Source organism: Strix uralensis, chromosome 15 (assembly GCF_047716275.1).
Source record: "Strix uralensis isolate ZFMK-TIS-50842 chromosome 15, bStrUra1, whole genome shotgun sequence".
NCBI lineage: Eukaryota > Metazoa > Chordata > Aves > Strigiformes > Strigidae > Strix > Strix uralensis.
In genome coordinates, this window is record NC_133986.1 from 11,410,337 (window position 1) to 11,423,420 (window position 13,084).

General features: G+C 61.8%; 3 protein-coding genes across 5 annotated transcripts; all 3 read left to right on the top strand.

Annotated features, from left to right (window-relative positions):
* The first annotated feature begins 3,601 nt into the window (after positions 1–3,601).
* Positions 3,602–6,024, top strand: LOC141950132 (membrane-spanning 4-domains subfamily A member 15-like). 2 transcript variants are annotated; one of them, XM_074884564.1, is made up of 7 exons: positions 3,602–3,742; positions 3,899–4,072; positions 4,291–4,410; positions 4,656–4,712; positions 5,210–5,365; positions 5,498–5,617; positions 5,823–6,024. In XM_074884564.1, exons 2-7 carry the CDS (start codon positions 3,902–3,904, stop codon positions 5,829–5,831), a joined length of 633 nt encoding a protein of 210 aa, XP_074740665.1. In that variant the 5' UTR covers positions 3,602–3,742; positions 3,899–3,901; the 3' UTR covers positions 5,832–6,024. The 2 variants fall into 2 exon arrangements, with proteins under 2 accessions (XP_074740665.1, XP_074740666.1); XM_074884565.1 differs by having other exon boundaries at positions 3,613–3,742; positions 3,879–4,072.
* A 295-nt stretch (positions 6,025–6,319) lies between these two features.
* Positions 6,320–8,836, top strand: CCDC86 (coiled-coil domain containing 86). Of its 2 annotated transcripts, XM_074884884.1 has the most exons (5): positions 6,324–6,442; positions 6,479–6,589; positions 7,102–7,231; positions 7,730–7,804; positions 8,414–8,836. In XM_074884884.1, exons 1-5 carry the CDS (start codon positions 6,372–6,374, stop codon positions 8,531–8,533), a joined length of 507 nt encoding a protein of 168 aa, XP_074740985.1. In that variant the 5' UTR covers positions 6,324–6,371; the 3' UTR covers positions 8,534–8,836. The 2 variants fall into 2 exon arrangements, with proteins under 2 accessions (XP_074740984.1, XP_074740985.1); XM_074884883.1 differs by having other exon boundaries at positions 6,320–6,589.
* A 779-nt stretch (positions 8,837–9,615) lies between these two features.
* Positions 9,616–12,706, top strand: LOC141950276 (acyl-coenzyme A amino acid N-acyltransferase 2-like). The gene is made up of 4 exons (XM_074884882.1): positions 9,616–9,753; positions 10,430–10,899; positions 11,039–11,241; positions 12,021–12,706. Exons 2-4 carry the CDS (start codon positions 10,437–10,439, stop codon positions 12,606–12,608), a joined length of 1,254 nt encoding a protein of 417 aa, XP_074740983.1. The 5' UTR covers positions 9,616–9,753; positions 10,430–10,436; the 3' UTR covers positions 12,609–12,706.
* The last annotated feature ends 378 nt before the right edge of the window (positions 12,707–13,084 follow it).

Here is a 13,084-nt window from a genome sequence, read left to right on the forward strand (position 1 = left end):
CCCTCGGTGTTTAACACCCTCAGAGGAGGTTCCCTCCGTTGTTTTTTTGGGGGCACAAAGCAGGGACAACATAGCCCACGGTCTGGGGATCACAGAGCAGCATGTTTGTCTGCAGTGAAAATATAAGGGTTGGCATCATCGCCGCCCAGGGAACATGGCACAGATAAAAGCAGCTGGCTTTAAAAAAAAAGAAAAAAACAACTTGAAACCTGTCCCAGAAAAATGTGGCTTTCTCATTCTGGAACCAGTATCCTAACAGCCCTGTGAGAACCAGAAACATTTGGAGGCAAAGCAAAATGTTGACTTTCGGTATTTTTATGGGGATATAAAGTTTTTCACAGGAAGCAGCAACTTTCTGTGAAAAGCATTTCTCCATTGAAATCTATTTTCTTTGGAAAAAAGCAGGGCTTTTTGGGTTGGAAAAGGACTTTCGGTTCCACCAGGCTCGTAAACTTGTCCTGCGCTGGTGGGAGGGGATGCTGAACCGCCCCCCCCCCTTCCCCTGCCCCAAACCTGAGCACCCAGCCAGGCTTCCCCCATCCGTGCCGTGACATCCTGAGGGACACCGGGGCGTTGGGCCCGAAGCCATCGACGTGGGAGTCCCCAGCTGCCAGCCCAGGTGTGTTTATTGAAAGCCACGTTTTTGTGGGGCAAACGCCTCGCCCAGCACCAGCGCTCAGCCCGTGCGTGAGCGGCTCCTGGAGATTTAAAAGAAAGGCTAATCAGCAAAGCAAAGATTTCCAGCTGTCAGGAGAGCAAACTCGACCTAAAAAAACACAACAACAAAACATTAAAATCCAAGGAACGCGTTGTATATATCAGCAAAGCCAGAAATTCCTGCAAATAAAGGGCTGGAAGGCTGCACCGACCGGGCTTGCCGCTTCCCCGCATCTGCTCAGCCAGACGTTTAAAAGCTTCACCTCCTCTTGGCATCTGTTTCCAAAATAAATTGTAACATCCTACCTTGGGCTCCTGCCATCCCCAGCTGGACCTGGCTTTATTTAGAAAGGGAAAAGCACTTTCTCCACGGATACCTCGCTTGGAAAGGGGTTTTGCTCAACCACTTCACCAAAGCCAGCTGCTGGGCCGAGGGCAGTCACGGCTGTTTCTGGCTGAAAGGCTGAAACTTCAGGAATGCTTTAGGAATCTGAAAAGACGGATTTGGGAGGAAATCCACCGTAGCAGGCGGTTTCGGCTGGGAACACGAGCCGTCGCTAATGCTGGAGGACACCCTGCCTCTATAAAGGCTAAAGAGGGGATCCCAGCATTTCCACGGGTGCTAAAGTGTTCCTTACCCCTCGGGTGCCGCCGGGGCTGCAACGAAATCCCAGCTGGCGCGGGACTCGTTAGCATCAGGGTGTTGAGAGCGGCTCTCCCTCTGCAGAGAGGCAGAAATTACCGGCAGAAATTAAAGGCCAAGAGGCACAGGGAGTGTGAAGAGGCGCGGTTGAATCTCATCCATCTCCATGTTTTTCCTGGAAAGCTGTGCCGGCAGTTGCAGCCCTTTACAAGGCCAAGTGCTCGCTCCCCCGCCGTCAGGGCTATGGGATGGGGGAAACGCCAGCGGCACCTTCTCCCCAGCACCCGGTGCTGGCACCGGCAGCTTTTCTCTGCCTGATGTTTTCCACCCTGGGATGAGAGGACGCAGAAGGGCTACGGTGCCTGGCGACCCCCTTGCCCTCTCCTCCCGCTTGCCTGCCCGGAGACAGCGTGAGCCCGCTCAGGCACCAGGGTGGAGATGTGAGTCCCTCGAGGCTCCTTGCTGTTGGCTCTTTTCTGAGACCTGCTTTAGGCTGGTTTGGTGGGCGTGCCCCCCCCACCTCCCAGCTATGGGCAAATCTGGAGCCAACTCCTGCTGCTGTGCCAAAAATCTTCCCATTCCCCGGCGCGTGGGAGCATGGGGAGGGCACAGACCGATGGTGCTCCCTCGTTAGCCAACAGACAAGGAAATGGTCTGGCTGTAAAGACCCAAAATGGGACAGGGGAGAGCTGAGCCCGCACAGCCCCAGCTTGGCTGCTGAGGTTTGCTGGGCATCCTGCCCCCAGGCTTGTGGCCACCACCCCAGTCAGCCACTGGTCAGTCTCCTGGTTTCCACCCTGCAGAGAAAACCTTTGGAAAAGTCCCTGGAGAAACACAGAGGCTCTGTGGGGACACTAGCTTCCCTCAGGCGTCTCTGCAGACTTAAGAGCCAAGGACGTGGCTGTGCTGCTGTTCCCTCCGTGGAAGACACCGAGATGTGGCTGCTCTCCATGACCTACAGCCTGTGCCCGCTTTGGTACCACCCATCCCCTGATTTCCCCGGAATTGGGGGGGGGCTGTGGCTGCTCACCCCTCACTGGGGATCGCGCCCCACTGCTGGCCCCAGCGCTGGAAGCCTCTGCCGAGCTCTGGAAGCCATATGCCTCCAAACCAGGCGTCTCAGCTCCCTCTAGGGCCAAAGGAAAGGAAAAAGCACTTCCCAAAATTCCTCCACCTGCTCCTAAAATCCTCAGCTGGAACCAGGCTGTGGAGGGGCCCGGCCCTCCCCAGCTCTGCGGTGCGAGGGGTGTTGGGGTCCCCAACGCTGGTGATGCCCATGGCCACCAACGCGGTGTGAAGCCAGCCCTAGCTGCTTGTGGCCAAGCTCAGAGATGTCAGAACCCTGTACTTAAATATTTCTGTTCCACCCAGAAATAGCACGGATAAAGCCTTGGGGCGGTGGGCAGACATTCACAGCCTCCAAGAGAGGAAAAAGCCCAAGCGGGGTCCTACCCCGCACCCATCAAACATCCAGGGAAGCTGGGGGGCTCCTCTGGGGGGACCCCAACCCACTTGGCGAGCAGATGGGGACGGCGGCCACGGAGGAAATAGCTTTTTTCTGGCAGACCTGGAGACCGGTGGCCAGCGGAGGGAGGAAGGGGCCTCCTAGCTTGCCCCTCGGGAGCTCCTCGCCATGTGCGGTGGCTCCGTTCCCAGGCTGAGCTCTCATTTCCTATCGGAAACAACCGCATCTCCTTTCCCTTCGGCTCCCGCCGGAGCCGTCCGGCACCGCACGCCGTGCTGCTGCTCCCCCCCGGCTCGCTCTTGCGGGTGGGCTGTCCTCACCGGGGACAGACCCACAGGGTCGAGGCGCTCGTGAAGGAAGGAGAACCCCAAAGACAATAAAAAAGCAATAAAGGAGCTTCCTTGGGACTTTTAGGGGTTTATAATGTTTGTGCCATGTCCTGTTTCACTCCTTTTTTTTTTTCCCCTGTGAGGGAAACTGCCAGGGCTGGCTGTCTCGTAGTGGCCAAATTAATCTTTGAGCACCTCGTTAGGACCCTGCCACGGCAGATAATGACACCTGAGTAAAGCATCTACAACTGAGGATGGAGAAGACTCGCCCAAAACTGGGCAAGGGGGGGGTCTCCTCCTGGGACCATCCAACCCCTTCCCCAGGTTGCAGTGGAGCCCTCGAAGGGGTTGCCCCTCCTCGGGTTTGCCAAGCCCCCCTCCCCGCCTCCCTCTCCCTCCACCTCATACACGCAGGAGGGTGCGTGCGGGGCTTTTTGCCAGCCTCTCTCTCCCCTCCATTGGCAAAGCTGCCTCGTTGAGCAAGAGCGGCCTGACGAGATTTCCGCGAACAAACTTCCTGCAGGGAGCAAAGGGCAGCGGGATCACGTCCCTGCCCGACCACCACCTCCCGGGGAAGATTCGGACAGCGAAGGGACCGCTAACAGCGGCCGTGGGGAGGAGGAGGAGGGCAAACCCAGGCTGAAGGAGGTACCTGGGCGTGGGGCGAGGTGTGGGGTGCAGGATGGGGTGTGGGACATCCTTGGAAGAGGATGTCAGTGCTTCTTGTGCTGCCACATCCAACACACTGGTCCTCAGCAGGCCGGGAGCTGGCCCGGTCCTTCAGCTTCCTCACTCTGCCCGCAGACGATGGCAGCCACCACGGTGACCGACTCCGGGGGTGTGAGGATCATCACAGAGGTTATCCCGGCCACAGACCCCCGAGCGGCCCAGCTGACCTCCGGCTCCAGGCCATCCACAGCCGCTGGGGCATCGTTTCAAGTCAAAATCTTCAGAAGGGCTCAGCCGAAGGTGCTGGGGGTGAGACGCGGCATTTCAGGGGGACGGGGCACCTCAGGGGCAAAGTGGGGACTGAGTATCCCCAGGGACTGTCCTGCCAGGGCGTGGTGTGACAGCGGGAGCAGGGTGGAACGTGGCTAACAGCAACGGTGATATCCATCCTTTGCCGGTGCTGGCAGACAGGCAGAGCTTTGAGCCAAGAGTGACCAGGGGGGTTCCTCTCCCCCATCCTTCCTCAGACCATTCACATCTTCACCGGGATCATCCATGTCTGCTTCGGGATCATCCTGACGGCATCAGAGCACAGGAACCCTTCCCTGCCTGTGGCCAGCGGGATCCTCTTCTGGCTTGGGCTCCTGGTAAGCAGGGACGTGCCTGGCCTTCACCTTCTCGCCATCCGATGAGGACTGGGGAATCTTGGTGGATTGGGGACCAGATCCCGTCACCAGGGCCTCCTCTTACACCCAAATCTTCTGGCTGTCCCCTCTGGGGACGGAGGGAGCGTGCATGAAGCCCTGAACACTGATTTGCAGTAGAAGGGGCAGGGGGAATGTGGAATGGGTGTCTTGCTGCTAACACCCTCCTTCCTCTGTTTTCCGAGCAGCTCCTGGTCTCAGGATCTCTGCTGGTGGAAAGTGAAAAAAGAGATAACATCTTGCTGGTAAGGGGGTCCCCTGTGGCCAGGCTGGGAGGGACAAAGCATCCCCCCATTGCTTCTGCCCCTTCCAGAGGCTGGCAGCACCCCCCTGCAGCCCAGATTCAACCCGCAGGGGCTAGAGCAAGGCACCCAAGGCCTGTCTCGGCCTTGGGAGGTGCCCAACTCTCTCCCTATCACAATCCTTCACACTTCAGGGCCTCTACAAGACACTTGGGGCCTGGTGAAGTCCTTCTCCGATGATGAGGACAAAAGGTGTCACAGAGGGTGGCTGCCCTGGGTGGCTTCTCCAGGAATATATTTGTCCTGAGTTGAATAATCCAGCTCGGAGGCCCCCTGCTCAGACAGCTCAAACAGAAAGTGTCAGGCAGCCTCTCGCCCAGCTCTGTGGCACCTCGCGGGGGGTCTCTGGCAGGGTGGGTGTCATGCTGTCACCTGCACAGCTCCTGGCCAGAGCAGAAGGGCCAGAGCTGCTGCTGGCTGACGTGAGGTGACCCCCACAGGTGAAGACCTGCTGCGTCATCAACATGGGGGTCATCCTGAGCACGCTGGTGGCCACTCTTGTCCACACCACGGCCATCACTCGCAACGTCCCTGGCTGCGAGAGCAACATGCCGTTCCAGCTGAAACCCGAGTGGTGCTTCAACCTGGAGACCAAGGTAGAGCCTCATGGTCCTGCTCAGGCAGTGGGTCCGAGCCTCCTGACGCAGCACGGGATAAACTGGGCGATTGCCTGTGCAGGGGAGAGGGATGAGAGACGCTGCAGGATCCTTCCGCTCTCCTTCTCGCAGATGCTGAGCAACGGGCTGGATTCCATATTCGTCATCTTCAGCCTCCTAGAGTTCTGCACGGCCGTGGCGGCCCTGGCCTTCGGCTATGACGCCATCAAGCAGCACAAGTACACAAACATGGTGAGGGGGGCCGGGCCCATTGCAGGGCCCCGTTGCAGCTCAGAGCCCTGGGGAGACCTGGGGCACTGGCTCCGGCGTTTCGGTGGGAGCGGGGCAGCGTTATCCTCCCTCTTCTTTCCTCTGAGGGGTCACCCCAAGCTGGTGACCCACGGGGGTTTCTCTCTGTGACCCCAAAAGCCGCATTTTCCCCTTTTCCCTCTCCCAGGCGCTGTAGCCATGGCCAAGCCCGCAGCTGTCCCCTGCTAAGAACCACCACATGCCTCAGCCCCGCTGCCAGAGCTCGGAGGGGCCTCCCTGGTGCCCGATGGTGAAGCTGGCCGGAGCCTGAGAGGCCTCCACATCCTGGCCCCGGGACGGAGGCCGCTCCCCTCTGTGTGTTTGGCACCCAGTAAAGGCCTCTTCACCCAGCCCAGGCCACGCATCTCTCCGGGGCTCGCTCAGGGGGCGGCAGGGGCCTCACCGGGCCCCCACACCGGGTAGGATGGAGGGGGGAACGGGGACGGTGCAAGGCACCGGACACAAGCCGCCGCGACGACGGGATGATGAGCACCGCCAAGCGCCTGCCCGGCATAAACATGGCGGCCTTCGCTCGGCGCCGTCGGGGAGGCGGGAAGGTGTTGCCCGACACTAAGATGGCGGTCGGGGGGGGCTCGGCGTCGTCTCGTTTCCTCTTTGAGCATGCGCACGGCCATGCCGGCGTGTCGCGCCTTTGACGTCATCACACGGCGCCGCCAGGGAAGGGGCCGCGTGGAGAATGGAGGGGGAGTGCGGGGCGGCCCCGGCCCCAGACCCCGAGGAGCCCAGTGGGGCGGCCCCGGCTCCGGTCCCGGTCCCGGTCCCGGTCCCGGTCCCGGCCCCGGCCCCGGCCCGACGGCGCCGAAAAGCCGCCAAGAAACGAAAAGAGGCGGCGGCAGCCATCCCGCGGGGCAGGCCCAAGTCGGGGCGGGTGTGGAAGGACCCCGGGAAGAAGAGGTGGGCGCGGGAGGGAGGGTCAGGCCTCGGGGCGGGGGGGGGGAAGGACACACACACTTTGGCGGGGGTCTCTGGTGGAGGCGGGGCTGTTTGGGGGTTCTGGAGCTTGGGGGGGAGGCTCTGCGGGTGCTTTGCGCGGAGAGTCTGGGGGGGACAGGGCTGTTTTAGGAGTGGGTTGGCTCGGGAGGGGTGTGGGAGGGGCAGAGCTGCTTTGATGGGGCCACGGGGGTGGTTTGTAAGGGCACTCAGGAGCTGTGTGTAGATTTTAGGAAGGACCCAGAGGGGACGGGGCTGGTCTGGGGGAGCCCTGAGCTGAGGGGAAGATTTGGAGGGGATGCGAGGGCTCGGGGCTGCTGTGGGAGGCTTTGAACTGGGGGAGTTTCACAGAGTTCTGGCCTGAGGAGTTCCCGGAGAGGAGCCAGAGCAGGCGAGGCTCTGTGGGGTTCCTGCGAGCCGTGGGGAGCTCAGCTCTGCCTCCTCCAGCTGCTGACGCGGCCCATCTGCCTGCCCAGGTTCTCACACATGATCCAGGACAAGGCCCTTCGCACCTCCTGGGCGCGGAAAATGAAGGAACGGCAGGAGAGGAAGCTCGTCCGGGACCTGGCACGGCAACTGCAGGAGGGGAAACAGAGAGAGCGAGAGGTAACAGGGCTCGGGAGCTGTGCCTGGGGCTCAGGACCCTCCAGGCAGCGTCACCGAGCCCCCTCTGTGCCTGCTGTCCCAGCCCTCAGCTGCAGTTACCTGCTCCCTTCGCTGGGGCGAGCTCAGGGCCGCGTTGCGGGGTTGGGCAGTGACCAGAGACTTTTCCACCTCCCTCCATACACGACCCTGCGTGTGTGGGCAGCCGGGACGGTGAATTCCCTGTTGTTGTGCCAAATCCAGGCTGCGACAGTCACATGCTGCAAGTCACTGACTTGGAATAAACTCGTTCAGTCAGTTCAAGCCTCGTGCCGGGGGGGGAAAGCGCCGCTGGCTTGGTTTTATGCCGCAGATTTTATGCTTGGGCAAGTGGCACTCGTGCTGCTGTAGCCCTGCAGCTCCCTGACCGGGGTCGACATCGGCTGCGGGTTGATGCTGGTTTGGGTTTAAGCCCAGAGGAAGGGAGGGAGGGATCCACACGGAACGTTTTTACTCCTGTAGGAGAAGAAACGGCGACGGGAGGAGAACCTGAAGCGGCGCCTAGAGAATGAGCGGAAGGCGGAAATTGTTCAAGTGGTGAGTTGTGGCCCCACTGTGGGCTGGGGTTGCTGCGGTGGCCTGGCAGAGCCAGTAGCTTTCAGATCCCAGGCACTGGCCTCCAGTGTGCTCCAGTTCCACTCCCTGGCTCCTCTGAAGCACTGGGAGGACTGGGGAAATCCAGCTGAAGCCAGCTGCACCAGGAGGGTGATTTCTCAGCCGAGCAGGGTGGGGACAGCTTCTCGAAAACCAGGGAGTGGGTCACCTTGGGGATCGGTGGCCCACGGGACAACAGAGCAGGGGAAATGGCGTCAAGGGGAATCCAGGCACATGGGGCTTTCCTGGGAAGTCTGGAAGAGACCCGGGAGCTTGGGGTGGATATGGGGAAGAGCTGGGCAGCCACGTGGTGGTGGTGAGGATGGGGTTAACCTGTCCCCTCCAACACCAGAGCTGGGGCAACTTGGAGATGCTCCCGGGGAGGAGTTTTAGGATAAATCTGATCAGGAGCTGGACGGCTTTGTGTCCAGACTTCAGTCAGCGTTACGCTTCAGTGGTGGGAGGAAGACGATCCCATCCCTGCCTGGCTCCCCCCTCAGCGTGATCTCTGTGCCTGAAAGCCCCTTCTTTCCCCCTCACCCCCCTCCCCAGATCCGGAACCCGCTGAAGCTCAAGCGGGCAAAGAAGAAGCAGCTGCGGCGGGTGGAGAAGCGGGACACGCTGGCCCTGCTCCAGAAAACACCCGTGCGACGCAAAACAGCCACGGAGTGAGATGGGAGACGAGGCATCGTGATGCCCGGCCTGGGCAGCTGGGATTTCTGTGGGTCCCACTTCTCTCCGGGGGTGTTTCCTCGGCTCAGTGGGCAGGAGTGGCTGCCCGGGCCCTTGTGGTTGGACAGACAGCAGGACAAAGCTGGGGTGGGTGACACAATGCCATGACCCACAGGAACCGGCTGCTGGATCCCCCCTACCCTGCCCTGTGAAGTTGGGGTGTTGCTGAGGGCCTGGGACTGGAAGAACTGCTTTGCGTGCCCCCAAATCTGCTTTTTCTTTATAAAAATGAATAGGAACTGACCCAGACTTGCCTCCCAACAGTTCAGGGGGGTGCTGGTGGCTCTCGCCTGGGGCCTTCCCTCTGCCAAGACGAATCTCCCTCAGCCTTCCTGGGGTCACAGGGGCTCCTCTTCCTCAAAGAGGGGTCTCACCCCCCTGGGAATGAGCCCTGGAGGGAGGGGGCATGTCTCTGCTGTGCTGCAGGGATGGGAGGGGCGTGGGTGTTGCAGCACAGCCTCCCGTCACCCTTCTTTGGTGGGGGCAGCACTGCTGCAGGGTGGGTTTGGGGGGGACTGGGAGATGGTGGGGGGGGGTTTGGGGTGGGAAACCCACGCAGATCTTCACTTTCCTGGTTTTTGTTGCTCTATAAAGGCCCCTTTTTTGCGTTCTGGTTGAGGGTTGTGTCTTCAGCCCAGCGGGACTGGGGGGGCGAGGGGTGGGCAAAGACCAGGCCGCAGGGAGGAGAAGCCCTCACTGACAATGGGGAGCTCTGGGGGCGGGGCAGGGTGGTGCCCAGGAGCTTCAGCCTGGGGGGAAACATGAGCTTGTGGCTGCAGGATGAGCAGTGGCTGTGGCGGCACCTGGCCCTCTGCCCCCCAAAACCTGAGGGTAGGTTAATCACTGGCTGGGGGTGCAGGGGGCAGAGCTCCCCGTTGCCCTCACTGAGTAGGAATTTGGGGGGGGGGGGCTGTTCCCACCCACGCCCAGCGCAGCCCCCACTCAGGGGTGCCCCAGGTGAGGGGTCTGGCAGGAGATCAGGGGTGCAACGGAGCTGTGGGGCGGCTGCTAGCCTGGCCCAGGTCAGCGGGCAGGAAGCCTTTGCCCTCGCTGCTTCCAGGGTTAATTATTATCAAGGCAAATCCCAGCGTGCAGTAGGCAGGGCCCTGCCTCGCCCTCCCCAGAGCCGCTGCACCAGCCCAGCCTTCACCCCCGGGCGGGTAAGAAGTGGGGCTTGGAAGCCCATCCCTGTGGCTTCAGGCTGGAAGGCCTGGGCGCCTGCTGGGGAGGGGAAGTTGGGGGCGGGGGGGCGGCATGTTTTTCTGGTGGGGCCTACATTAGTGAACGGCAGTGTCTCCTCCCAGGGCTGGGCTGGGGCCAGCACCTCGTCGGGCTGCGGCCTGCGTGGCTACACGGAGGGGAATCGGGGTCTGCACAGCACCGGGGGGGGAGGGGAGGGCTTATAGCCCCTGTCCCCAGCTTGCCCCAGCCCCCTGACCCCCTACATTGGTCTGGCCCTGGGGTGCAGGGGAGGAGGATGAGGAGAGGGAATGGTGGGGGCTAGGGGCCAGAAGAAAAAAGGGGTGTCCCCACCGTGGGGCAGGTTTGGGGGGGCTGCTGAGGGGTGTTTGGGGTGGGAGGTGTTGGGGCGGGGGAGCGGTGCTGCATGGCCTCGGCGGGGAGGGTGGGACAGGGACTAGAGAAGCCAGCAGGCCCAGGTGGGCTACAAACCCCATCGTGGGATTGCCAAGTCCTCTCGTTAGGATCCCTGGGGACAGTCCCCTGCTGCCAGCCTGCACTGGGCCACCACGCAGCCCCCCTGCCTTCTCCCTGAGGGTTGGGCAACCGTGGGGCCCAAGTGGGCTACTCAGGGGTGATGCTCACCTCCATCCCCAGGTACACCATGGTGGAGGTGACGGTGACACCGCAATCCTCGCTGGCTGACCGGCCGGTGCAGATACGGGTGCGGGGGCTGTCCCCCTCGCAGCTGGTGACTTTACGAGCGTCACTGACGGACGAGCAGGGCGAACGTTTCCAGGCTCGTGCCTTTTTCCGCGCCGACGAGGCGGGCGAGGTGGATCCTGGGCTCCATGCCGCTCTGGGTGGCAGCTACACTGGCGTCTGGCCCATGGGACTTTTCTGGTTCCTGCAGCCCGACACCCTTTTCCGACGCCTGGTCAAGCGGGACGTGGCTGGCAGCCCCTTCCTTGTCCGGCTGGAGGTTTTCGATGGGGTCTGTTTGCTCACCGGGCCCCAGGACCAACCGTTGGCCTCCTGCGAGGCCGAGCGGTGGTATGTGGGTCCTGGCGTCCAGCGGGTGCCCATCCGGGAGGGCAGGGTCCGGGGGGCCCTCTTCTTACCACCCGGTGAGAAACGGGGTGCGGGGGAACCCTGGGATGTCCCAGTGAATGGCTTGTCCTGATGACTGGGGACATTCCGGGGTTGCGGGATGGCACTGGTGGCTTCTCTTCCCTCATGGGTGACGATCTCTCTGGCTGCTCGCAGGACCGGGACCCTTCCCGGGGGTGATCGACCTGTTTGGGGGTGCAGGTGGCCTCATTGAGTTCCGCGCAGGGCTGTTGGCCAGCCAGGGCTTCGCCGTGCTGGCCCTGGCCTTCTTCGCCTATGATGACCTGCCCCGTGCTCTGGTCCAGCTCGACCTGGAATATTTCGAGGAGGCGGCCGAGCTGCTCCTCCGGCACCCCAAGGTGAGCCCTGCAGTGTGGCGGGTGGCCCCTGCGAGCGGGGACGTCCTGGTGTGGGGGGGGATGTCCTGGGGACTTGGGATGTCCTGACAAGCAAGTTGTCTGGGAACTGGGGACATCCCAGTGAGCAGGATGTGCTGGTGAGCAGGGATGTTCCAGTGAGCAGCGTGATTTGGGGACATCCCAGTGAGAGGGATGTGCTGGTGAGCAGGATGTCCTGGTGACTGGGGACATCCCAGTGAGCAGGATGTCCTGGTGACCAGGGATGACCAGTGAGCAGGTTGTCCTCATGACTGGGGGTGTCCTTGCAAGCAGGGATGTCCTGGTGACCAGGAAGGACGTCCCAGGGAGTGGCTTGTTCTGGTGACTGGGGATGTCCCAGTGAGAGAGATGTCCTCATGACTGGGGACATCCTGGTGAGCAAGATGTCCTGGTGACCAGGGATGTTCCAGCAAGTGGGTTGTTCTGGTGACTGAGGGCATCCCAGTGAGAGGGATGTCCTGGTAACTGGGGACATGCTGGTGACTGGGGAAGTTCTGGTGACCAGGGATGTCCCAGTGAGCAGGTTGTCTTCGTGACTGGGGGTGTCCTCGCAAGCAGGGATGTCCTGGTGACCAGGGATGTCCCAGTGCGTTGCCCTCATGACTGGGGACATCCCAGTGACCAGGACATCCTGGTGACCAGAGACATCCCAGCGAGCGGGTTGTACTGGTGACATCCTGGTGACGTCCCAGCGAGCGGCACTGCCAGCTGGCTCTGTTCCCCCCTCCTCCCCGCTGCAGGTGCGAGGCCCTGGCGTGGGTGTTGTCAGCGTCTCCAAAGGAGCAGAGGTGGCCCTTGCCATGGCCACCTTCCTCCCACAGGTGCTGGCCACAGTGTGGATCAACGGCACGGCCTTCCTCTACGGCAACCCACTGGTCTACAAGGATCTCCACATTCCCCCCATCCCCTACCTCACTGAGCGCATGGTCCTCACGGAGGTGGGGGCCTTGGACAACTCGGCCGTCTTCGCCGACCCCCGGGACCCCGCGTACAGCGCCTCGGCCATCCCAACTGAGAAAATCCAGGGGAAGGTCCTTTTTGTGGTGGGGGAGGCCGACCGCAGCTTGAACAGCAAGCTCTTCGCCGAGCTGGCTATGGCACGGATGTCACCGGCGAGCTGTCGCCTCCTCTCCTACCCCGGGGCTGGCCACTTGATCGAACCCCCCAGCTCGCCCCTCTGTAGCATCTCCAGCATCCGGGGAAGCCCCCGCCCACTGCTGTGGGGGGGGGAAGCCCAAGCCCACGCCAAAGCCCAGGAGCACTCGTGGCAAGAGATCATCCAGTTCTTGGAGCTTCACCTGGGCCCCGCCGCCACCATGAAGCTGTGATGGCTGCGGGTTGCCGGGCGGGGGGAAAGGGGCTGAGGTTGCCCCCCCTGCCTGGGCTTGTTGCCCCCCCTCAATAAAGTGCACCCTGCCAGCCGGCACTGCCTGGTCCTGCCTGCACTCATGGGGCAACAGCACGTGGGAGGGCCCTATATGTATATAGGTACATATATAGGCACAGCCACAGCTCAGGGCGTTGGGGGGGTGTCACTAACCAAGGTGAAGGTTTTAGGGGGGGGCTACAGCCAAACCCCCGCCTCTGCGCACCCTTTCACCATGAGTTTGGTGCTGTGAGGTGACGGGAGCTGCTGCGATCCCAGCGCCTGCACTGAGCTGGGGGTGGGTTTTTCCCCCCGGGAACGTTGAGGGTTTTAAAGCCCCCCCCCCTCAACCCCCAAAAACGCTGAGGCTGGCACCTGGGTTGGGGGTGGAGGATGGCAAACGGGCATCCGGGCACGTTGGCACCCGGCACGTGCTGG